The sequence below is a fragment of the Pezoporus flaviventris genome, unplaced genomic scaffold, assembly GCF_033815535.1.
Source record: "Pezoporus flaviventris isolate CSIRO_AGI_PZ_B2104156 unplaced genomic scaffold, CSIRO_AGI_Pfla_v1 ptg000002l, whole genome shotgun sequence".
NCBI classification, from domain to species: Eukaryota; Metazoa; Chordata; class Aves; order Psittaciformes; family Psittacidae; genus Pezoporus; species Pezoporus flaviventris.
The window spans coordinates 31,772,702-31,798,720 of NW_026892550.1; the positions used below are offsets into that span (position 1 = coordinate 31,772,702).

The window sequence follows — 26,019 nt, forward strand, 5'->3', positions numbered from 1 at the left end:
AGTGTCACAACCAAATTCACCCACAATGCTGGCTGGACAGACATCTGGCCACATCTGTTCAGAATTTAAGGTTTAGAATGGGCCTACATGTGGTTCTGCACAATTCTGTTTTATGGAGAGCTAATACAAAGTGGCATTTGTTTTACCTGTTTCCGTTTCTTTTGGGAATTCTGTAATTTTATCGTCTCACATGTAGGCAAAGTGAATGTTCTGTTGTAAGTTATAACTTCTGAAAAGCAGTTGGAAGTGTTGAGACTGGAGCAGAATTTAGACTAATAACCAGGGTATGCTGTTTTAGATTTCTAGAGACCTAAGACACCATTGAGAGGCGGACAGAAAATTAGAGAATTGTGGGATCTACATGCTTTCAATATTTGGCAGCTAGAATATCACATTTTCATTCCTGACAACAAAGTGCCTGTTTTATTCAGAAAAATGGGTCTTGTCAAACAACTTTGATACTACTTTCTGGCAAGATTGCAAGTACATTTGATAAAGACAACTCTATTCACATAATACACTAGCGTTTATGTAGGGCATTTGTTTTATTTTGCTTGGCAGCCTACATAAAAGAGATGTATGAGAAGCAAACAAATTAAACCTGTTTTTCTATATGGTTGTTTGCTGTGTCATAGCTCCCTGCAATAAGCCTGCATCTTTTCTTGTGTTTTCCATGACTTTATTACCTCATAATGTCTCTAGGTTAAAAAGGTCCAGTCTTTGCCTAATCTCTAACATCTTGAATTATTCAGAATGCCAAATAACAGGTACAGGAACCAAAGCAGTTTATCAAGAATCTGTCCTTTTCTAGTTGCACCCCAAAACTGCAAGGTAGGCATGTCTTCTCTGTTTTATAAAGTATCACCAAATTCCTACTTGAATAAAACATATTTGAATCAGTGATGCAACCATGGAATAAAGTTAATGAACTGCTGATTTAAAATGAGGCCAGTGCAGGGCATGAGTCTGTCCAGTTCCTGGTGGATATATATACTTTTAAATATATCCAACTATCATCTGCATGCTGTTGGACTTATCACAGGAGAGTCTATCGACTGAATAGTGAAAAGGCGAAAACTATTCTCTAAGCCTTCCATAAGACTGAGCCGCAGTGAACACACTTGCCAAGTTGAGAATAGAGGGTTTCAGTCCCCCTGGGGTGGTGATCAGTCCCTGATGCTATTCATCTAAATTATACAGAGTTTAATCCTGGTGATTTCAGTACAATTCTGAGCACAATTCTCAGTAGATTTCTTAGTAATTTCACCATGCAAGCATTGAAAGGCAAAACTGTTTCGTTTGGTTTGGTTTTTTTTTCCTAGCTCTAACTGAGGAACAAAAAGCACTGATAATAAAATGTCTCTTTAATAGTCTAATAGTTTGGCTAATGAAGGTGACAGGCCATGAAGTTTCAGAATATTTATACTTTCAAAAAGTGGATTATACACCCAATAAACACTGTTAGATATTCGACCCTTTAGTATTCTGAAAGACTTGATTCCCAAGCTGCCAACCCTATTAATCATCTGGATGTTAAGCATTGATTCTAGCAGGTACATAGTAAAAAGGCCTTTGACTTAAGTCGCTCAATTAACATACACACTAGATGAATAAACCATACACAGACAAAACCTCTCTGACTGCAGGTAAGGATGGCTTTCTCCTTTATGTGAAAAAGCCTCAAAGGTTACACATTCATGTCTTTTTAGCCGTGAATGTGTAGAGAGCTGGGCTCTCTGTCTGGTGTGTGTAGGAATCAAGGGACTAGAGAAATTGCTTTGTATAAATTCAGTTCAATTGTCAGCACTTGAAATATTTTGTTTTCTTCAAAAGTATATTTTGACTGAGACAATGCTGTAAAAAGACAGGCATTCTTTATCTGACTTTATTACACTAACTGTCATTAACTATGAGAAAGACAAAATTAAAAATACTTTTTTGTGGCTTACAATCATCTGATATCTCCTAAATTAACAAAATGCAGCCTGTATTATGCTTAAGAAAGTTTCTTGGGATTATGAATATGGCTGGAACAAGTGACTATATTATGTATATGAATATGGCTGGAACAAATTCAAGTGAAGGCTTTACTGTGGTAGACTTGTCTGACTTGGATAACAAACTCTTAGTATTTCAGCCCATAAATACTGAAGAGAAAGATACTGTTCTCTTAGGTCACTGACAAACTAAAAGAGAATCTTTGTTTTCAGAGCTCCCCAGAGTTAACACAGTACAAGTTAATGATTTCACCATGGTAATTGCTTTTTAGGGTCTGTCGATCAGGCAATTTTAATGTATTCAGCATGGGCTGCTTTCATTTTGTGCAATAGTACTATTTTACCTTGTTTCATGGTCTGTCTATCAATCTCTCCATAACAAGTTTTGAATCTATGAATGAATTTCTGCCAAGTTTGAGAAGAAAATTGTTTTAAAATAGCAAACCAAGATGGAATCATCAAGTTTTGTAAATATTGACAGGTGGGTAGAGAGAAACTCACATGAGGGTCCCATGGTGAAAAGGTTTTGGAAGGACCTCAGCTGTTACCATTTCCTAAGGTACGTTAGTTGACCAGTTGGTATATGCCTAATTCAGAATTGCACATCATGCGCTGCCTCTTGTCACACTCACATGTAGGGGATGAGGTGATCTAAAGAGATCATGCAAATGGTACTTGTGTATTTTTAAAGGTACATGTATCCACTGTGAACTTGATTTAGTCCTGCCCTGCACTAAACTTCATGAGCTTTATACCATGGTCGCATCACTGATTCATATGTGCTTTATTCAAGCAGGCATCTAAGAACACCTCTTTTACAAAATAAAGAGCACGCAGGTCTAGTCTTACAGTTTTGGGGTGTAACTAGAAAGGGACAGATCCTTGATAAACTGCTTTGGTTCCTGTGGCTATTTGGGTATTCTGAATACCCCAAAACATTAGCAATTATGCAAAGATTTGACTTCTTTAAACATGAGTTCATTGAGTATGCTTGCCAATGTTTGTTAAGGACTCTGGCACCCAGTTGGAGTGCTGACATTGGTTTCAAGTAGTATGCAATGAGTCCCTTTTGTCGTTGAAAGCATCATGTTTAATGGTATAAATAGACAGAGCAACTGGCTAATAAAATGTAAAGTGAAATAAAATTGGGTTTAATATGTTTGTAGGAGCTGGGTCATGACTTCTTTTCAGCACAACAGTTGGAGTCACAGCTTGGAGAAACTTGAGAACATCTGTTATTTCTGTTGAAAAATACAAGTACATTGAGTAACTCACACCTTTGAAATTCCTTTGTGGGGGTGGAAGACAGCTCCTCTCCAACACAAAGCTGATTTACTCAGGATTTGGAGAACATTTGACTGGTTCATCCTTTAGGTCTCCCATAATTCAGACACAAATGTTCTTTGGAGGGAAGCTTTGAAAAGCTTTTTTTCCTGTGTGACTACCCAGTGAAGTTACTTGATTCCAGAAGGAAAGGCTAAAATGTCTTAAAAATTTGCAATACATAATAGCTAATTTTGCATATAAGCTTATTTAGTTTGTAAAATACACATAGTTGCTGTCTTTAAAAAAGCCAGAAGAAATCTAGTTACAATAGAACTGTGGTCCAAGACTAAATTTCTTTTGTACATCTTGAATGTAACTATCTTACTACATTTTTTTGTTACAGATTTTTGGAAATCTGTTTTCTTCTATAACAAGTCCTTGGGTTAAGAAAAAAATCCTCAGGAGCTGAAACATTTCTTATCATCAGCACACCTATCGTGCACATGCATGTTACACCCATGGGCATGTACATCACAACACGTAATTGAAAAATGTTCTCTTTTTTATGCTTAAAATTCTTTGTTGGTACTGAGTCTTTCCTCCTCCTCCCTCTCCCCCCCCCCCCTTTTTTAATGTGCGCTTTGTGCCAGCATGCACTAAGGACTTGATGTTTTACAAATACACTCACATCCTCCATTGACCCCCTATCTAGCATTGGCTTAAGAGGCTTGTTTTCTGGGCTCATGAAAAGGGTCTGAGTGACAGCCATTCAAGAAGATTCCTGGACAGGATCATATGCCTGAAATACCAAGGTGCGCATGTTAGTTTTCATAGCAGGCATACTAGTCTGGGCAGCAGACAGTGTCCAGTAAATAAGGATGGGGGGAGAGAGAAGGCAGTGGTAATGTCAAAAGAGATGAGGTAGTGTAAGAGATATGTGTAGTGGTAAAACCATGGAGTGTAGAAGGAATATCTTTGGGTGTGAGAGGAGGTGAGGATAGGAAATAGAAAACCATAATAATGCTGCGGGATGGAAGCAGATAATTGGTACAAGTGGAAAGGGAGGGCTCTGTGAAAGAAACAGTTCTGTGCCTTGTTCCCATTTTGGTCTCTAGACTAGGCGTCTGTTCAAGGCAACATCTCCTGTGGCACACTGGTTTTCCTGCAAGTAGTGTATAATGTAATAGCTCTGGCAGATGAGAAGCTGCTATCCTCCTTGGGAAAGTTCATCCATTGAATAGAATATGGTATTTTAGCAATAACTCCCCAGAAACCCTAAACAATTCATGCAGGAAAACTTTAGTTATAGATTAACCCCAAATAAGGCGGTTTTATTGGTTAGGCAAACTTAACATCCATTCCATTTAACTCAGAATAACATTATTTTGTTCTACTTTTCCTAACAGAATAAAAATTTTTCAGGAAAATCGTGATTTGGACACTTGTTTTCCAGGGTGAAGAAACATTTTGTAGAGCTATCCGGACTTCCTCTAAATCAGACAAGTGTGTTTAATTTAGATTAGTTTTAGTACAAGTAAGCAAATGATAGATAACTTGAGGTTTTCATTTTTCATGTTGGTTTGGGTTTTGTTTTGGGGTTTTTTTTAGCTCCTGTTTCTTTAGTGTAGCTTGTTGGATTTTCATGGTGATTTCAATTTCTTCTGGATGTGCAACATCAGTATTTATTCTGGTTTTCCCTTTCATGCAACAACCCATGTTTCTCTCTCACATCTTTCTCATGTGTTTTCCTTACTCTCCTGTACCTCCCTGTGATGTCTTGTCACTCTCTGTCATTTCTCTACATCTTTTCTTCTCTGCATTCATCCTTCTCTTTTCTCTTCACCAAATTCACCCAAAACACTGTTTCATGTTCTTTTTTATTTTATTTTTCTAGATCAAGATTTTTTTTTTTCCTCAGTTATTTTTTTCCCAACTTTGCCTCTAGGAGGAAGAATAAGATAATAAATTTTGCCCTTGGATGGTATTCCTCTCTAAATGAGGAAGGTTATTTCTGTTCTTGATGGTGTTTAGTCATTAACAAAGAGTTTGCTTTGCAAATATTTGTCAATAGTTTAGTTAAATAGTAATAAGAAGTAAACTGATTGATTGCAAATCCAAAATTCCTTCTCCTGTAGTGGTTGAAGTGGTTTAGGTCATACACAAAAGGAAATTTCAGATTATAGAGCAAAATATTTAAAAGGGGGCTTTTTAGCATGACAATATGCATATGCTGCAAACGCAATTGCAAAAAATATTCCTATTAAAAAGCACATGTAAGAACTAGTAAATAGGACTTACGTGTTACCTTGTTAATACTTTCATATATATATAAACTAACTGAAAGAATACACACATTAAACTTTAGACAATACAAAGCTTATTTTTCCTCAGAGAAAAAGAAATCATGGCCAGACTACAGGAGCAGAGATAATTAGAGATTTGTTTCTTTTCTGCCTCCCAAGGTAAGGCTTAATCCTACAGTAATCTCTTTATTGAGAGCCAAATGCTAGTCAAGGAGCCTGCTGCACAGATTTGAAGCTAGCATTTAGCCCATATTTTCAGCTTCTAGGAAGGAGCTATCCTGTTAATTTATAGTCTACATTGTTTTAAAGAGCTATCCTGTTATGTTTTGTATTTTATCCTGCACTGTAATTCATTGGCACGGCTTCACGATAAATTTGCTAACTTACATTATAATGCAGAGTGAGACTTCTCATTCATGACCAGTGAACTTCCAGAGCCCATCTGTCTTTTAACACAGAAAAGGGGTTTGTATTGGGCTTTCAATATAAACTAGTTATTCCAGAACAGTTTTGCCTTTGAGTATTTCAGCTTCATATTGCGCCATTGTCAAGTATACTTTAAGGATAAATGCTCAACAAATTTGGGGTTCATTCAAGTGGGGTAGATGTAAATTGGCCTTCTGTCTTTTTTTATTTCCAAACTGTAATTTGTATCCTTGTTATAAACTGGCTGGCTCTTTTAATTCACGGGTTAGGTAGGAAAGAGAAAAGTGGCAAAGAGAGAAAAATACCTGCTGAGGCTAGTACTTTTTAAAAAAGGCCTAAAGGTTAAATCCACAAAATAGATTTAAGTGGTATTTATGTATGTGAGGTTAAAATTCACACTCTGCTGCAATTTTGCATTGAAGGATCTGCAATCCACGGATGCCTGCTTCTCTGATAATCTAGTTCCCACATAGCATGTGCCATGCACAGGGGTGGTTCAGACCTGGTAGTGCTGGAGAACTTTGGGCCTCTCATCTATATAGGTTCCACTGAGGTTCTCAGATGAGGTATCTATCTCCTTTGTATATGGAAATTAATTGATCTGTCATTCTGGACCTATTGAGCACAGGCTCCATGCAAAACCCAGCTACCTCTGGAACAGGTGGTGGTACTTTTTAGCAGAAGAAATATGGAGAAAGAGGTACTACAGGCCTGGGAGAACAGCCATAATACTTAATAAAACAACCTGTAGGTGCATGATTCATACTTGACTGTTTAAACTGGATACCAGTCCATAAAGAGGAGTGAGAGGTCTAAAGATGAGTGTCTCAGGAAGGGATAGCTATTCGTTCCGTGTGGGTATCCAGGTGACCCTATGTGATGGTGGCCTGTTCCTACACTTTGGCCTGAAAGGTCAGGGAGAGAAAGGGTTTGCTGCTTGGTGAGTTCACATGCTATGGATATATTTCGTTTGTGATTAAAATGAAGTTTGAGATGGAAAAATTTTATTTATTGTCTTAGACTAGTCAAAAGGCAAATGTGGCCTATACCCTTCCCTTGTTTATCCAAGGGCTTAATGATTAGAGCATTCATGCGGACAGTAGGTACACAAAGTCCAATTCACTCACTGCTTGCAGGAATTTGAAAGGCGGTGTCCTCATTGCCAGGCTATAAAGGGTTCTAGTGTTCTGCTTACTGAACTTCTTTTACTGAAGTTTTGCATGGAATAATTAAGTATGCTTTGGATCAGGAAGAGTGAGTGTCACTTGCTGGTGAGAGCTCTCTCCTAAAGAAAAGGGAAGGGGTGTGTGTGTTCTGGTTCTTATGAATAATTAGTGCAGGATAGCTGCCAGAAGAGGGACTGAAATCCATGTGTCCTCCCTTGTGCAGATCTAAACACCACGCTGCAGAGGTTACTCTCTTCATATGCAAAAATTAAAAATTGGGCCATTCAATTGGGTACTTTCGCACTGGGTTGAAGAGCAGCTCTTCACTGCTGTTCCTGAACCTGGTGAAGTGTGGTGGGAAGAGTACTTTGCGTTCAGTTTGCTGCATTGGAGGCAAAAACCTCCATATTTTGTGGGGGAGGGAACTGGTTTTGTCTGTTTGTAGAAAGTGCTAGTTTGGTAACTTGGCAGTTTTTACAAGAACATACCCATTCACGGAAAACTTTCCAGTGTGACTGGCATTCCTAGTCAAAAGTGAGTTCACGTGTGTGAGTGTACCAAAGGGACTGAGATGCTCATTTGGAATTCAAGAGACAGGTCCAAATCAGTTGGACTGGGGTCTTTTTGATCTCAGCTGCCCAACCACAACTGTTTACTCTTTCGGAATGAGCAGGCCCGTCTCATTTCATTCCTCTAGATTTTTAAAGCATACAGTTCCCTCTCTAAGCAAACCAAAATATTTTTCTGGAACTGCTGTAAATCTTTGTGATGGCAGAAAGGAGTCGGTTTCCTGCCTTGTTCCGAGTAAAAAGCAACCCATCTCCTGAGTACCTTTTATATACAACAGGGGTTGAAGTCTGTCCTCTTTTCACCATAGGGATGGGGAGTTGTGGGATTGTCTGAGTGCAGAGGTATAACCTTGAATTAGCAGGAAGGAGGCTTAATGGAGCCTGGGTACCTAATCAGCCCTCATCTATGCCTGGGGGTGTGAGGAACCTGTGACTGCAGCAGGACAGGTGGGCAGGAAAGACCTACAAGAGGAGATAAACTTGTGATAGTGCTTGACTACAAGAAGATCATAAAATCCATGTGAACTGGAAGAGAAAACAGGGAGCTGGAGGAGCTGTGAGTAAAGACTTGTGTTTGTGGTCTGTGCTTTGAGTGAGGAAAGGTTGGGATTAAATGGGAGCTCTGCAGAGATCTTGTTGTGAAAGGGACAGACCTACTTTATTTGCTCTGCAGTGGTGTTTGGCAAGGGGTGCAAGAGCTGTGCTCCTCTGTGAAAGTGCTGCAGCAAGACCTTGCTGAGCACCATAAAGGAGGTTTTTGGTTTTTTTTTCCTCTTGTGGTGCCCATGGTTAAATCCTGACTGGGGCTCCGGTTTGCACAGTCCAGCAAGATTCATATGGCAGCACTGGTGTGGAAAGCTGTTGTTTGCAGATAAAGTTGAACAAACAGAAATGTTGACTGGTTCCTTGGAAAGAGGCTGATGCCTTTGATGAATTGCCCACAAATTAACCTTTTCCTTCACTGAAAACAGGTGTAGCAAGGTTTGTGCTTGCCTATGGCAGTGGGTGCTACATAGCTTTAGTATTCGTGTTTCTGAGATGATGCTTTTTCCAGTTGTTTCCTGGTGTTCATAAGCGATACCCTATTTGCCCCCTTCATGTGAATGTCTGGTGACACCCAGGTGTATTGATGAGTGCTTATATTTTTTTTTTTTTTTATAATGCCTGAGATTGAGGCTTTTTAAACTTAGATTTCCAGAAGAGGTGCGGGCAGCACAGCTAACAGGCTGGTCATTACCACTGTAGGACTTGTTTGCTCCATAGGCCTACCTGAACCTCGAATGTGTGATTTAAAATGACCGGTGTTAGATCCCCTTGACCTCATCAGTCACTGCAAGCAAGGAAGCATATTCAAACTAGCTTCAACCCACAAGAAGAGACACAAAAGATGCAAGATTTTCTCTCTTAAGATATAGTAATCTGTAAATGTGATTGTGAAGAAATCTGTAGTTTACCTGAGGCCTCTTTGTAGCCTTGATGCTTACTGCTGGTGATACAGCTCATGTCTTGCATCATACTGGTGTGGTGTGAGAGCTGAATCTTCTCTCAGAACCTTTGCACAGGATGGGTCTAAATTCAGTAAATCTGTCTAGGTAATCTCATGGGCTACTGTTCTGAGCTTGCACATTATCTGGCAGAGCTTTACTAGGCTGTTCTGTTGCTATTTAGAAGTTACTTTGCTTAAAGGGGAAGCATTTAATTGATTTAGAGAAGACCTATCCCGATCTTGTCTTGAGCAATTGCCTTTTTTACAAGAACAAAATGGTCTTCCTGTAGCTATGATACCTATTTTGTCTCACCATGTAGAGGTTCTCAGCTGCATTTCCCCTACTAACTCAATAAATGGGAGTTTTCTTTTTTCCTCTCACTTCTTGACACTTTTTAAGTGGCATATATTAGAAGCTGTGTTTGATTTCTATCACAAAACAGGGCTGAACAAAGCAGTCCTATTTATCTCCTAACTGTTCAGAGTTTTTGTCTTCTACTGTGGCAGTGTATAATACTAAAACATTAGCTTCTGCTAATTTGCAAAACTGAGGTGTTCTAATAAGGAATCCTGTTGAAACTGGTTCATTACATCTACTCCTGGTAAATGTTAACTTTCAATTTAAATTACATGCTGGAAACAATTGTATTGGAAACACTTCTATGATTAAGAAGTCTCTAAAATCCTCCTTATGCATACTTATGTCGTCTTATACTTTTATCTGTGTGTCTTAAGGCTCTAATGGCACTAGAAATAATATCTCACAGTGCATAGCTCCATAATTCCCACTGGTGTGCTGAAAGGTGGTATTAAGAAAATCATGAAGAGCATAGTCTCTTTGTGTTCCCATAAGCTTTCCATTAATTTGCATTTATCTGTCTAAACTACAGCAAAGTTAATATTTACAGCAAGATAATACATGACTAATAGAAATGTGAAGCACACTTACTCCTCCTGGTTATTAGTACTACTGTATAGGCACAGATGTGTGTTCATAGGCTTTATTTTGCTTGCTAGATATGTACTAATGACAAGTGCACCCGGAATCTTGCTGGATATGCATGAATTTGTAAGACCATTCTGTCTTAAAATATTGATTGTACACCAAGTTGTGAGGCCCCTCTAGAGTGACGTTGGGAGCACTAGCACTAGCAAGCAGGTTTTACTCTAGGTAAACACCATATGTGGAGAGTAGGGCAACACTTGGCTGAGCCCTACTGTGTATGTACAGCCATGTTTTGGGAAGCATGCATGTTCTATGAGTCTAGCAGTGAGTCATGAGGTTACAACCCATGCACAGTCAAGAAATTATTTGTGTTTGCCCGAGCAATTGGATGAGGCTTTCTCCACATTCAGGCACGTGTTTCTATGTTGGATGATCAAAAACTGAAAGCATAGATTTGGATGAAATTGCATGACTCCATAAGCTGGTACTCCAGGCACTGAATCTACTCTGCCTGTACTACGGGGCTACTGCTTTTATTCCCTGGTAGGGAAAAGGACAGTGCTATAATCAGTCCAGAGGTGATGAAAAAAAAATTGTTGGAATAGAATGTATTTGCATGTATTTGTTACAGTCTGAAGAGACATGTTAGCTTCCATGAGATGAAGGGGTGGTGAATTTCATTGATTCACCTTGTTTTTCATTGCTGGCAGCCTTCTGTGCCTTACAGATCTGTTTTGACTGAGGCCATTTCTAATGTTCCAGAATTGGAAGCAGTCTTAGACAACTGTTTGTTTAAAAGCTGTCAGAGAGCTGAGGAGAATGAATGTTTTCTTTAACTAGCCCCAGGCTGCCCATCTGATCAGGGGCTGTACTCATGAGAATGGGGACCCAACTTAAGAGCAGAGAAGGAAAGTTGAGGCAAGTGTTGTTACTTAGCACAGCATCTAGTTTTATTGTGCATTGGTTGGACCCTCAGTGAACTTTTGCAATAATATTAAATGTGGCTTTTTCATCAGGCCTGCAGGGAAACTATTACAGAAGGTTTTAATCTTTTTTTGACTGAAAGTCCTTCAGGACCAGGCACTAACATTTTGTATGCTGTCATAGCGTGTCTCCAAGCACTGCTCCATTTGTGCGTAGGATCACTGAGCAGTCGTATAATGAAAGGAAAAACAAATGGTGAATGACTCTGAATTGCTTTTGCCTTGTGCTAACTGCACTAAGGTATTTATTTAAATGAAAGCTTTTAGCGTAAATAGCTATGCGTGCAGAAACCAATTAAAGTTTTGAGAAGTCTACCTAAAATTTCTATTTGCTTCCGCAACAGCTGTAAGAATGAAATAAACAGAAGAGTCTGACAGGAGCCATATGCCCTTTCTCATGTTAGAGCAATAACTATCAACTTGTCCAACATTATTGCACTAGAGATAAAATGTTTGTAAGCTATGTAATATGGACGTTTAGCAGTTAGTCTCTCAGACGCTGAAGAACTCAAGCTGCATTTAATTGAAAACTTAATCTATGAAAACACTGTCAGCTCAGGTCGTAACATCAGGGAAGTTGTAACTGGAGAGAGGTAAGTATAATGTTAATTAATAGTCTGTTGTAACTTTCTTTGAGGTATGTAACCAGTTGGTTTGGTTTAAATGGTGTCTGGAAATAACACCCTAAATGTCTCTCATTTAAGGGGAGAGGAAACTTATTTGTAGGGAACGGTCTGAAACTGTTGGTCATGATTTTACCGCTATTTGATCATGGCTCTGTAGAAATATACTTTTGCATTTTGCTTGTTTAAAAATCGTGTTACTGTCAAAGGATATTAGTATGCCCAGGAACAGAGAACATTGCGTATGTGAGTAACTCTTAATGTGATTTGTTTAAAAGAACAAGCCTTACTTAAGAAGAGGTAAATCTGGCAACTCGAGGCTACTTTATGATACAGTAAATGATTCTAGCCTTCTTGAAAGTGAGTACCTAAAGGTAATAGCAGCGTAAGCGTAACCCGCTTATTCTACAGATAAAATAAGCTTTAAAATGGCACCACAACTCTTTACAACACACACCTTTTTAGTGTTGAACTCCTAGCATAACTTGGATGACTCTCAGATCTGATTTTTAAGAATTTAAATAATAGCAAGTACAGCAAATTGCAATTTCCATTGCCATATATGTAAACCTGTGTCTCAGGCTGAAGACTTATTACATAATCTGAAAAGTTTTACACTGGAATATTTAAGGGTGTCTGTAAAGGAACAGAGTTCTACTACAGTTTCCAAAACCCAAGAAAGGTAAGTAGAATAGAGTCTTAAGGGGAGATGGTTTAGTTCTGCTTCACTTCCATTTAGTTCTTCAGGCTTATGTTTCCTGTAACTTCTAGCTTTCCAGCTATGCCTGACATAGTAGTTTAAGGAAGGTTTATATAATTTTCAGAGCTTGTTCCTAAGTAATCTTTTAGAAACATGGGGGTGTGTGTGTGTGTGTGTGTGTTAAATTGATTTTATTTCTTTGTATTTTTTTCCTTCCCCACAATCCTGTTGGGATAGTAAAATGAAGGCAGATATTCTTTACCTGAAGGCGTATCAGCCTAGTGGCATTTGCCTGCAGATTAGGAATATAAAGCAGCAGGAGACTGATTAAAGCAAGATCTTGTTTCCTTGCGAATGTTACTGCTGTCACATCCCGCAAAGTTCTGGCTGGTGTTGGTATTGACCGTGGGTGCCTCAGTGGTACCTGGGTCAGGAAGAAAGATGGCTATTACTATGATTTTAATCACTACCTACAGAGGAGCATCTGGGACAAATTATCATGTATTCTGAAGGGACAATCAGGACTATCTAGAATAGAATAAGTATTGGGGGGAAGCAGAATGTACAGGATAATAAGAGGTAGAATAGCAAGAAGTATAAATTACGAGGGAGGGAGGGAGGGAGGAAGGAAGGAAAGCTCAGACTTCTATATCTAGTTATGATGTTGCTACTGTAATAACAGATCCTGAAGTCAAGAGGATTTTATTGTTTCCCCTACCTGGATGTCTTGTTTAGAATAGATGATAGGTTTGTAGCTGAAGTTGATAAAAGGTGTCATTCAGTCCAAAATTGCTTCTTTTGGCACAGAAATAATAAAGAAAAATAGCTAATGCAATTAAAAAAACTATTTTTGGGTTCAAAGATCGGGGATGGGTAGCCCTGACTGTGATTATAGGGCTGGAGATTTATAGCTCACTAGTTATTTACTCTCTAGGATGCTAATGGGATCCCAGAGCTATGTATTATTGGAATTTATGGGCAAATGGCAATGTAGCAACACGCTGAGTTGTTGGAAATTTCCATATTTGCTGTGTTTTGATGGAAGACTCTTTGTGGAAATGCATTTCTTAATTTGGTTTGGTTTCCTTGCTGCTAGCAGGTTCCTTGTTAGGTTGTGTGAAATGATTTTGTGGGTCCTGCTAGAAAATGCAGAAGACAAGATATGTGGGAATGTAAGAAGTTAGTATTTTTAGTCTTCGGTATGTGAGACTAAATAGAGACAGCTTGAAGGGGAAATGAGGTGCCATGAAGGGGTATGCACCAGAAATTCTGGAAATCTAATCCTGTGGTGCCACATGTTCTTTTTGACACTTGGGAGCAGTAAAGCAGCGTATCTTTTTATGAAGTAAAGGGAATTCCTCTTTATCCTCTTCTTGGGATGAATCTTGTTGAATCCCATTCTTGGGATTTGTATGCAATAGAGTTTTGATTAACTAATAGGCATTGGGGTGCCAAACTGACCTGAAGTGCTTGTTCAGGGAGAGAGGGCAATACACAAGGAGCAGAACACCACCTCTTACTTTTCCTTTTTATGTTTACCTCAGGTGAAATCTTGAAAAAAATCTGGTGTCAATAGGTGATCGAAAAGCCACGCTGTTTTATGTCTGTTAATAAAAACATTGGAGATACTGTGTGATTTTTGTCTATTCAATTTCTCAGGATGAGGGAGATACATTAGGGTCACTGTTTAGATCCAAGGCTTCATGCTGGTTTATACCTGAGGTAACTTAATTCAGTAAGGTTAAATACTGAATCACATGCTTCCTAAATTACAGTTACTTGCTATCCTTGTGTTGGTTTGTGTTTTATTCATTACTGGATTGTACTCATGGCATGTTCTTACTCTTTCCTGGCTTATAATGGATTTTTTTATTGAATTATTGAGCAAAGCTTTTAAATAAAACATCAAAGAATTCTCTTCTACTAACAATTCTACAGTCATGAGATGCAGTAACCCTTAGGACCACTTTCTTCATCAGAATACCGACACTGCTAGACTTATTCCTGAATGTGTTGTGCACTAAAATGTTCATTCAATGTAGGGTTTTTTTCTTCTGGAGGTGAAATGACTTGCCTTATAAATATGCAAAATTAGATTTCTTCTTATACAGATATCTTACACAGTATCTGTTTTTTTCTTTGTGGCCACCTTAGGTGGCCTGCCCTGAATCCCAGAAGAAAACCAATGTACTTACAGGGAATGTAGTTAAATTGCCTCTTAAAAGTATGTCCATTGCCATAGCTGAGGAGAAGACTGGAGCCTGTTTTCTAGTTCTTGGTCATCTTCCTTATTCTGCATGTTTTATGTTGCTTTGCTTGGGCTAGAGAGCCACTGAATCCAGACTATTTTATGAAACTATAGATTGTGATTATTTGCCAGCAATCCAGTTTGTGCAGAGATCAAAACTTAAGCTCAGGTCTTCTCATGGCCACTCATTTAAGCTTTACTTGTGAATGCAATCTTCGGATTTGTCTGCTTATTTCAGTGCATTAAAACTGACTTTATAGATCTGATTGCTCTTGTACAATAACTTTATGCTGCCTTTGAGGTTCTTGCCAATTGCATAGAACTAGCAAGTCTTCCTTTTTCTGCCTGAAGGGGATTAGTGTCTAGTTTGCACATAACAAAACAAACAGAAGGCATAAAGCACTGTTCAGTTATTCCAGAATCACAATGAAGAGTCTGTAGTGTAAGTAAGTGCTATGCTTTAAGGATAGATGAGATGAGGCTACTGGGAGCAGCATTCAATTTCGGAAAGTAAAGTATAAACTCTGATTCACAGAAAATGAAATTTGGAACAGCTTGGCATTTATATATCAAATGAAATACCAAAAGGAATACACTTGTTTATATTTAAATGTTTAATTTCTGTGGGCACTATTAAATATATATTACTGTCATCTAGCTATTTTTCTAAAGGCTAGAATAGGCTTGCTAGGATATCTGAACTAGAAAACCCTTTTATTTATGTCTTGTCTAATGTGTTTTGCTTCCTCAAAAGGGAATAAGCTATACAAGCAGAAGAACTTATTTAGGTGCTGATTTTAAAAAAAGGGGGAAAGGACTGACTTTCACCACAAGCTAACACTGTTTCACTGGCAAGAGGTTTGGTAGGCCTGGCCTGAACATGGTTTCAGTAAGTGCTTGGACAAAATGATGAAAGAACGCTAGGTCTTGCAAAGATACCAGCTGTAGAGATAGGAAGTCCCTGGGCTGCCTTCAAGTCGAAGCTGGAGAAGGTGCTTGTCCTGTTCTTCTGCTCTTCCCTAGCGTCTCCTACCAGTCCCTGACAGAAACAGGATACTGGCTAAGCAGTGCTTTGGTGTGTGGCTGGAGTCTGTGCTCTTAATGCACTCTCTGGGATTTGGCATGATCTGTGTCTGGGCAACAGAGTAATTCTCTTACTGCTTGAGGCTGTCAGTTTGGGCACTCATAAATAACTTCCCCAGCCCCACTCGTTTAAAAACAAAGTAGTCAGAGACAGTTGAAGATGTATTTAGATACAAACTGCCTTAGGAATCCTGCAACAGTCCAGCTCCTTGACTGCTTCTCATAATAAATTCTAACAATGGTGTCTCTTTGCTTTATGATTGAAATTATTTTAATTTTTGCCTTCAAGGCCCGAGATAGGTAATTTTAAATTTGGTTTTTATCTATATCAGATGCTCATGGCAGTGCAGAGTGTCAAGTTTTTTATATTAGTTGTCTAACACTTGACATATGTCGCATTTCAAAGATCTTTTTTATGCTTTACTTTGCAGCATTTCTGTGAGGCACACCGAAAGCAAGCTTCTTGTTCCAGCTTGCCCAGCTAATTGTAAATCTTTCTTGCCTTTATGCTGAAATGTTAGTAGGCAGATCTCGGGCAGCTGTCAGCTTTCCATCAGTTACTGCTTCTTCCCTGAGCTGTTGGAAACTCAAAAATTAGGTATCTGTAGCTCCTGTTTGCTGAAGTCATTAATTTCTACCCTTAATTCCTGTTCCAACTGGCATTTGGGATTTGGTAGTCCCATGCTGTGCTGCAGTACTAGACACTGTAGATCCTTCTACTGAAACTTGAGAATCTTCCTTCCATCATGCTCCAAGATCTTATTTGTTACTGGTTGTTCTGGTCACTTTTTGGGCTCCAACAGTGTATTTTCACGACTGCTGTTCTCTGATACAGAAAGCTAAATCACACAAAAGACAAAGGAGCCACGATTTTTGTTATGTTTTCACCATGAGAGCTCCCAAACTTTTACCTGGACCACTTGTTCTAATCTTGCACAAAACCCATAACATTGTGGTCAACAGTGGGGCAGAAGATGCTGTTGTGTTGGGAGTTCAGGGCTGTGAGGCAGCACTATTGCTGTACGCTGATAAAAGCTGTTCCCTCCTCTGACTGGATTCATCCCAGCTGGTCTCAGTACCATGAGTATTGCTGGCTTTGCAGATCAACTGGAGATAGAGCCGTGTTTTCCTATTCAAGTCTGAGAAGTCAGTGTTTTTGCTATGTTTTGTGAAACACAGTCTGACAAGAAGAAAGGTAAATACCCTCTGTCATAGCTGTGAGATGATTTGAGCATGCTAGTGTTTTCTGTGCCTTATAAAATAATCAAAGAGATGTAACCGTTCTGTAATTAAGAGGATAAAGCGCCAAAGCTTGATACTGACTCACCTTTTCTTCAGATACACACTATGCCTCGTGTGGGCAGAGTATTTAGGAACTGAGCTCCAGATCTTTAACAAGATGTTCCCAAGCTATATCCTTTCCCTTTCCTCAAGACACTCCACTTCCAGCCTTTTACAACTTGGATGTGGTTTGATTTTGATTCAGAAATGTGAAAAAGGCTGCCTCTCTCTTGCATGTATGGAGGTGTAATAAGAGTTCGGCAGAGAGCTCTGTGATCAGACATTTCTGAAAGCAAACCTCTTGCAGAGGCAAGAGACAAAGGCTTCTCTGTCAGGGCTCTGTGGAGGGATACCTGCATGTTCTCCATCATATCTAGCAGGGAGTAGAGGAAGGGGAATGCTTGTGAGCCCCCATCTTCTTCCATACATGTGCTAAGAGCTGGGGAAGGTCCTTGTCCTCTCAACATCATCAGAAGACAGAAGGTGTGTGTGTGTGCTGCAAGGAATGTGAACATACCAGAGTTCAAAATTACAGCAAATCATAAACTGGATGGCATCAGCAACAGCAGCAAAAAGCTGCTTCCTTTCAGGGATTGCAAGAGTCTTGTTTGTAAGAGAGCAGACAATGCCCGTCTCTGTGACATTAACCACTAGATGCTATTGCTTAAGAAAGGGGGACAAAAGTGGAGAACAAGTACATAGCCTTAGGAAATGTGATCTGTATTCCAGAGCTTCATTAGAACAGGTTGCTTAGGAATGCTGTATTTTTTTCTGACAGCAGAGGTTTTTAAAGAAAAGCTTAAGTAACAGTCTGTTAGTCTAGGTTTGCTTTGTTTCGTCTTGTAAGGAAAAGATGGGGAAAAAAAGACTTCTAATGTTTCTTTCAATTTATATGAAAACTAAATGTCATTTTATTCCACCTTTGTAGGGAAATTTCCAAGGTTAAAAATATATCTGCACCCTGCCATCAGTGGTGTTCCTGTGGGTTGTGGTTTGTGCAACTGGACATGCGGGTCAGAGAAGTTCACTTGCACTCCTTGAGGGGTATAATGCCATCTTTTTCCTTCTACCACAACAGCAGCAAATTCTGTGATTGTTGTCCTGCAGAGAAGTGATAATTAGGTAAAGAGAAAGCATGGTAACTTGATGTATCATAAAGGGTTTTCACATGAATACAGATGCATAACTGCCAACCATGGAAAATATACTTTATGAAAATCATCATGTACTTGGTGTGAGGAGCACTTTCCTAATCTCATGCCATCTGTGCATCTGGCAGAATATTACAGGAAAGTCATTTGTACATCCACTTGGGAGTGTATCCTTCCTATTAAAAAAAATACCCATTTGTAGATTATATCTTACAGTGGAAGATACTCGATTTCAAGCAGACTGCTGTCAATTCACTTTTTTCCACTTTACTTCTTGGGCTAGAGTTATTGTTTTCCCAAAATAGCCAAATGGAGATATCTGCATACCAATATACCAATAAGATGGTGCTGTTCACAGGATTTCCAACTTCAGGGAAGATTTTAATCAGTTCTTTTTCTGTTTTGTCGTAAAGTGTATGGTGAACAGGAACACAGCTAAGACAGTCATGATGGTGGTAGTGTGAAAGAAGAGAGGTTTTTAATCCCACCCTGAGTCCCTTCAGGAATGATAGCATCCACACTGTGTTGAACTCTGACAGCGGGAAGGTAGGATCACTGCAAGACAGCTCACCGCTCTTTCATCTGTTTAGAGATAATTGAATATATAATAAGCTAGGATCTTTTAGCATGGATAAGACCTCTGGTATATACCAAAAAGAATAGTTTTGAGACAGTGTGTAGTTTTGGCTGGGGTAATTTTCTTCGTAGTAGCTACTATGGGGCTGTGTTTTGGATTTGTGCTGGAAACAGTGTTGATAACATAGGGATGTTTTAACTATTGCTGAGCAGTGCTTACACAAAGTCAAGGCCTTTTGTGCTCCTCACACTACCCCACCAGCGAGCAGGCTGGGGGTGTGCAAGAAGCTGGGAGGGGACACAACTGGGACAGCTGACCCCAGCTGACCAAATGCATATTCCATACCATATAGTATCATGCTCAGCATATAAAGCTGGGGGAAGGAGGAGGAAGGGAGGACATGTGAGTTTATGGCATCTGCATTCCCTAGTAACCATTACATGTGATGAAGCCCTGCTTTCCTGGAGGTGGCTGAGCACCTGCCTGCCAATGGGAAGCAGTGAATGAGTTCCCTGTTTTGCTTTTGCTTTACCTTTTAAGCTGTTTTATCTCAACCCATGTTTTCTCACTTTTACTCTTCTTATTCTCTCCCCCATCTTGACACGGGGGGCGAGAGTGAGCAGCTGGGTGGTGCTTAGTTGCTGTCGGGTGTTAAACCACAACAGAAGGATAGTGAACATTACATAAGAACTAGGGACTAGTAGGTAAAACAATCTAGCAGTAAATTTATAATTACAGGGAGTAAAATGATGCAAAGCAAAATTAAACTGTGGAAGCTACTGTTGTAAGGTGCTCGGGATGCAACAACTGTGTGCTCTGGGGGCAAATTCCTAGGGGAAGGGTCCATCAAGGGCTAGTAGACATGATGATGTATGCTTAAAGTCTAGGCTCACAGATCTTTACACTATAAGATAGAGAGAATATAAATCTACCCTTATCATGTTGTTACAGTCTTTCCCTGCTGGGTTAGATAAACTTTTGGCTTAGCCTGGCCTTGTACTGCTGTTCTTGTTTTAGTGAATATAGCTTTTCAAATGTATTCCAAGCTCAGTAATGCCAGTATCTGCATTGCCCTGTAACTTATACTGTTAGTGCCTTTTGTCTACATGGGATTTTGTACAAAATAATACGAAGACTTGAGTGTACTACAGAATAGTCACTTTGCCAGATGTCTGCTCAAGTGAACACAGGTTATCTTTATATCAGGAAGTATCACTTGTAATAATCTTCACAATTGTTTTCTTGTACTCAGAACCTAAGAGTCTTCACTGTCTTTCATTTAGGATAGAGCATTCTTTTTTAAAATTTGAATCCATGAAACAGAGGTAGCCCTCACCTCTATATAAGTGGGTTTAGAAAGTGCATGATACTTGGCAGAAGATATTAAGTATCTTTCCAATATGCAGTCATCATCAATTAGTTAAAACAGAAATAACTAGCACATAACTATTGCAGAGACATGGTATTAGAAGTCTTCAACAATTATTTTTCTCTGGGTTGACAGTGAATATGGGCAGGCACTATTTCAGTCTACTGATGCAGAATTAATCAGATGCTGCTGTGTGGCCACAGTTGGTGGGAGGGCCAAGGGAAAGTGAAGGGAGGAAATTGCTGTTCCTCGTTCCCTCCCTGCACTTATCCCCTCCTCAGGGGTAGCTGTAGGCAACTCTACTTGACTTCCTCCTCACTGACACCCTGAGAGAACCTCAGTAGATAGAGGCCTTTCAGATTTTTGCTGTAGAGTAGGGAAGGTGAGAGGGAGTAAAGAGAAGGGGTGGGGATTAATATGATGGAGGACAACAGTAAGTATGGATTTATGTTTTAACTTGCACTGACAAATGTTAAGGTTTCAATTTGTTACTGATACTATTTAAGCTATAAGCTTGCTTTAAATTTCAGTTGGGGGGGATATATTTAAATTATTTAAATGCTGGGAGGGAGGAAAAGCAGCAGAAAGGTTTTATTTTGTTTTTCTGTAGCCAAAAAGCTCTGCAACATTAGGGAGAACAGTTGCTAGGAAAGATCTTCCCTTTCTACATCTCCTGGCTTCCTGCACCTTAGAAGGTAAAACACTAAAACAGTTTAACCCACCAGAATCTGAAGAACAATCATATTTCAAAGGACTACCACAAATCTGTTCTGTTTCTTTTTCTCATTTCCCCCCGCATCTCAATTATGGCAGATGAGCAGAATGCCACAGGTGCCCCATGCTTCCTTCACTTGCCAGAAATCCTCACTGCTCATTTCCCAGTCTGCGTAGCTTGATATCAAAAAGTATGTGCAGTCTTCTAATTTATGGTTAACAAGTCCATATTATTTTTGTAATCCCTATTGTCATGCAATAACAATTCCCCATGCAGGTTCTGCTGGGTACTATGAATAATTTCTCATAAGATTACTGATAATAAGAAACACATCTTAAGGAATCCTTGAGAGAAATGTTATTATAATAATTGTTTGCAGGTGCTAAATGAAAAGCATTATAGAAATATGTATGTATAACACTCTATTAAACCAGAATCTCATAAAAAGGGATGCATAATGATAAAGAAGCCTACATATTTCACAGCTCAGGAATTAATTTCTTAGACTTCCATCATTCAAGGAAACCGCATTGCAATCACTGTTCAAGTGACAAGAGTTTTCATACTTACAGTATTCTCCTCTATTGATAATACATCAAAAATAGTTCCCTGAAGAATAAGGCTAATTTTCTAACCCAGTCAACCCTCACTTTGAAGTCTAGATTGGGATGGTGGTAGAAAAGTTTCTGCAAGGGTTGAAGTACTGAGCCTTAAAGCACTCTTTATTCTTCCAGTTGGCAAATGTTCCCTCTCCCATTTCAGTCTTTTGAATGAATCCCTAAAACAGAAATAGGCAGTTTCATCTTGCTGTGCTTGACTCTTTCAGTGCCTTTCCCTTCTACATCTTTCCAACTGCCATTAATCCTACATGACGTCTTATTTCCAGCTTTTGATTAATCTTATGGAAGTGGAACTGTTAGCGAGGTCTTTTGCTCCCAGAAGTACATTTGTTTTGCATACATAATGTGCTCATATTAAGGATGCTTAATGAATTACATCCGGTGTTTGCAGAGGGAAGGAATGCAGCGTTGGGCAGTCTTTGCACTACTGAATATGCCCATTTGAGGAGGGAGGCGCTATTCAGAGGGCCGGTGCCTTTTTCCCATATGAGAAGATTCTGCAGCACTTTCTTGGCAGTTCTGAAGGTGCTGAGGTGGCCTGAGCGCTGCCGAGTGCTCACTGAGTCCTCACCTTGCACTGTTGCCCTCAGCTCAGCTTTACCTTGCCCTCTGCTTGCTGGTCCTGGTGCACCAGCAGTGTAAACCCATTGGCAGTGGCTGCATGGCTGGGATGTAGTCTCTGCCTGTGTCAGGGAGGGAGGATCAGAAGAGGTGATATGGCCTCAGTGATGATTTGCTTTGTCTCTGCTGGGCTGTCCGCTTCTGTAACTTCTCAACAGAGCATTCAGTTGTCTGTTTTGTGAATTCTTTGCTCTAGCAGCATCCTAGCATTCACTGAGGAGCACTATTTCAGATGTCAGCAAACGTTTTTTGCCATCACAGTGTAACAGTGCACCCTGGGTTTGTATTTCAAATTACCCCGAGCAGTAAGGCCGAAAGCGGTGGGAGCCCAGCTTTAGCCCTTGAGCTTTGCAGTAACTCTGACGCGTTACCTTCCATGTAGGCACAAGTCTACCAAAATAAAGTTATTCTGGGAATGAGACGTTTTTAGATGTGAGAAAAAGAAAGAACACTGGGGGGAAAGGTGTGCAAGAAGATTGGACTAAGGCAGTTACTGACCCAACAATTTACATATCTCACTTCAGATAGAAGATCTGGTTTTGTTTATGGGCTTGCTGAGGTTTCCACAAGATCAGTACGTTCCAGGAAAAGGCAGTTCAGAACTTGCTCCTGTCCTTGCCACAAGGCAAGCCTTATGTTCCCCACCTCCCTAGGAGAACAAGGATTCTTTTATAATCTTGCATAGGGTAGTTTAAGGAAGCTGCTTTGTTTGCTCTGAGTTAGGGCACAGTTAATAGTAATTGGCAGGTGATACTGATGCAGTAGTCTGAATGCTTCTGCTTGCTAAAATTGAAAGGCTGGCATACTGCTCCAGTTATGGTCAATGTTAGCAAAATGAATGGACTTCACAAGCCTGGTCTTTGCGCTTAATGCTATACAGTGTGAGAGCACAAGAAGAAAATGTTAAATGTTCGCAGACAGAAGTGCGACATGCTTCCAGTCCAAGTGTGGCATAGCCATGATTTTAAAGTCAGGTAAGCATATATCCTCTGAATGAGCAGAAGCACTCCTGAAGTTTAGTTGCTTATTTGAAAAAATATTCAAATGCCATTACTGAGTTTCTCATTGAATGTGGCGATGGTTTCCAGAACTAGCATTCTTGCTCCGAACAGAGAAAGGGGAGAGAAGTGACACCGCCAAATCTGAAAATACAACCTGGACTCCGAATGAATGCAAGGTTTTTTTTTTTCTTCTTCTTTTGCCTAGTGGATGGCTGAAGTTAGAGCCTTGTTTGCATCAGTTTGTTCCTGGTTTTGTCAGCAATATTCTTTGTGATTCCTGCTCTTGTGTATGGTAATTTTTTGACCTGGTGTAAACTGTTGGATTGGGTTGGTACACAAGCAGAAGGGAATCAGCTCATCTTTCCTTGTGTTGGCTCATCAAAGCTAGTGACAGGAAAACCACAAAGGTTAGAAGTTAAGACTCAACAGAGAAATGAGGAAGAAGAGATCTTCTCACGGTGAAATTTCTTGTTGGTACCCCTTGGGATTTTGGCAACTTTCAAAAGTAGTGCTGTTTTTTCCATCACCTGATAACTCATTTTGAGCAACTGAGAAGATATTATCTCATCTAGGAAATAAAGTCAAGAAAGACTGGAATACATTTCTGGGTTGTACGCATGTGCATGTCTTCATACTACTCAGCTCTCTCCCATTCAGGCCGTGCTGCTACATCTAGGTGGGGAACAGCAGGCAAATGTTCTCCTTGCTGACCCTGTAGACAAGAACAAGTGTAGCCAATATGAGAGCAGTTAAAAAGCAGGGTTTCCTAATGGGGTAGTGGCATAATGGTATCTTGCTTTGATCAAAAAGGTACTAGGCATTCCTGGCCTTGGGAGCACTGAGTCCCTAATGCTGTTAGTAACTAAGTGTATACACTCTCTGCCATCTGGGAGGTAGTCTCTAGGAAAGGGGACACTGAGCTGGTGTAAGCTGCTACCATGGTGTTGTTGAAGTCCTGGGGCAAGTAAAGTTTATGCTGGCTGATGATCTGTCTGGGTTCATTATGGTGGAGGGATGTCTAGGATTTCGTTTTTTACGGTACTTTCACCATACCCTTCTCCTTTTCCTCGTAAGAGTCAGTCAAAACAAAGCCCATTTTAAAAGAAGTGAATGTAGAAAATGTGAAACATAAGGATCTCTTACAAAGTGTCTTTTACAGTGCTGGGACATAAAACAGGGCAGTGGAAGATAAGCCATTATGTATGTTGAGGAAGTCTAAGAATAAAGATTATAGGCAAACAGTCTACCTTTCTTTACAAGGCCTTGATTTACATCCCTGAAATCTCAAATTTAGCTATTACAATGAAGTCCTGTTGCACACAGAGCTGCCTTTTATCACCACTTAAAATCTAATTAATCCGTATTGAAGCACAAAGATTTCTGTTGTGTTTTAGGGTGAGGGGTCATAGAGCCCTCTTTGTTCATCCTCAGGCTTGTAATCATCAGGCATTGGGATATAATTTTACCGAGCAAATTGGAAGGTACCAGATCAAATCCTTATCGGAAAGACTAACTCATGGTTTAGTGAAGTCCTTCCTCCTTTATGTGAAACTTTATATTCGTGAAGAACAAAAAAGTGTTTCAGAGCTCACAAAGGGTTAATAGCAAGCGCTTATATTTTGGGCAGCAGAGAACTAAAATAATCATAGCTTTCACCATCACGCAAGGCAGCGGTTGTTACAGGACTGCTGGGGAGACCTTCCTCCTCAAGCTTTTAGGACTCTGCTCTCATAATGGCCTTGCTTTATCAACCAATGATGCAATTAAGTGGCATACTGGTCTCTCTGTTGGGATGGGTCCTGTCCTGTCTCACCACCTATTTACCCCAGTGGAAAAATCTTAACTTGGACCTGAATGAACTGGAGATCTGGACCATGGGACTCTGGCAAGCTTGTGTTGTCCAGGAAGAAGGGGGAATGCAATGCAAGGACTTCGATTCTTTCCTAGCTTTGCCCCCAGAGCTCCGGATTTCTAGGATTTTGATGGTTTTTTCCAATGGATCAGGGCTTTTTGGCCTCTTGCTCTCAGGATTTGGGTTGGACTGTTTGAAAATTGGTGAAAGACAACAGGGACAAAAGAAACGGCTGTTGCTCTTTGGAGGAATGCTCTTTTGGATATCGGGGATTACAGCTATTGTCCCGGTTTCTTGGGTTGCCCATTCCACAGTCCAGGAATTTTGGGATGAGAATATACCAGATATTGTTCCCAGGTGGGATTTTGGGGAAGCGTTATTTGTTGGCTGGCTTGCTGGGTTTTGTCTTATCTTAGGAGGATCCCTACTTAATTGCACAATCTGTTCAACTGAAGTCCATCCATCTTCAGTCCATTACACAGTAGCAGAGCAGCAAGATCAGTGTCAACACTTGGAAACTGAATCTAGGCCTTAAAATGGAAGGTTTTATGCAGAACAGAAAGACTGCCCTATCTTTTTCAAACCCCAGTGCAAGCCAGATGCTTGTTCCAGTAGAAATTCAAAGGACTCTTTGTTACCTAGCTGATTTCCTAAACTTATGTCTGCTTTCTCCTTAACTGGTATTGGAAGGTGGTGTTGTTTTCTCACATGCAGAACTGTTTAAAACTTTGTTTCACAGCTGAATGCTGAAGTTTTCATAGACTGCGCAGAAAAGGTGCTTTTGCTTTCTCAACTGCACTGTAAAATCCTGAAAATGAATATGCATGTTCCCTTACAGCTTGGCTTTTAACCAAAATGTGCTTCCTTTTCATATGTAACTGATTAAATGAGCCTCAATGCTTGACTCCTTGTTGCAGTCTTCCACTTGCCTGATGCAGTGCTGTACAAACTTGAGTTTTCACATCCTAAACAGTCTAAATACATGCATTGCATCAAATTATCTTTCTGGGTACTTGGAAATCGTGCTCAGAAAACT

The 26,019-nt window shown here is 39.8% G+C and overlaps 1 protein-coding gene and 1 long non-coding RNA gene across 3 annotated transcripts in view; both read left to right on the top strand.

The window, feature by feature from the left end:
• LOC133280143 (uncharacterized) overlaps window positions 1-26,019 on the top strand; it is a 51,364-nt gene that overhangs the window by 16,325 nt on the left and 9,020 nt on the right. The gene's annotated exons all lie outside the window — the stretch shown is intronic.
• LOC133275322 (claudin-22-like) lies at window positions 24,865-25,518 on the top strand. Its single transcript, XM_061465210.1, has one exon. The coding sequence runs from the start codon at window positions 24,865-24,867 to the stop codon at window positions 25,516-25,518; it is 654 nt and encodes a 217-aa protein (XP_061321194.1).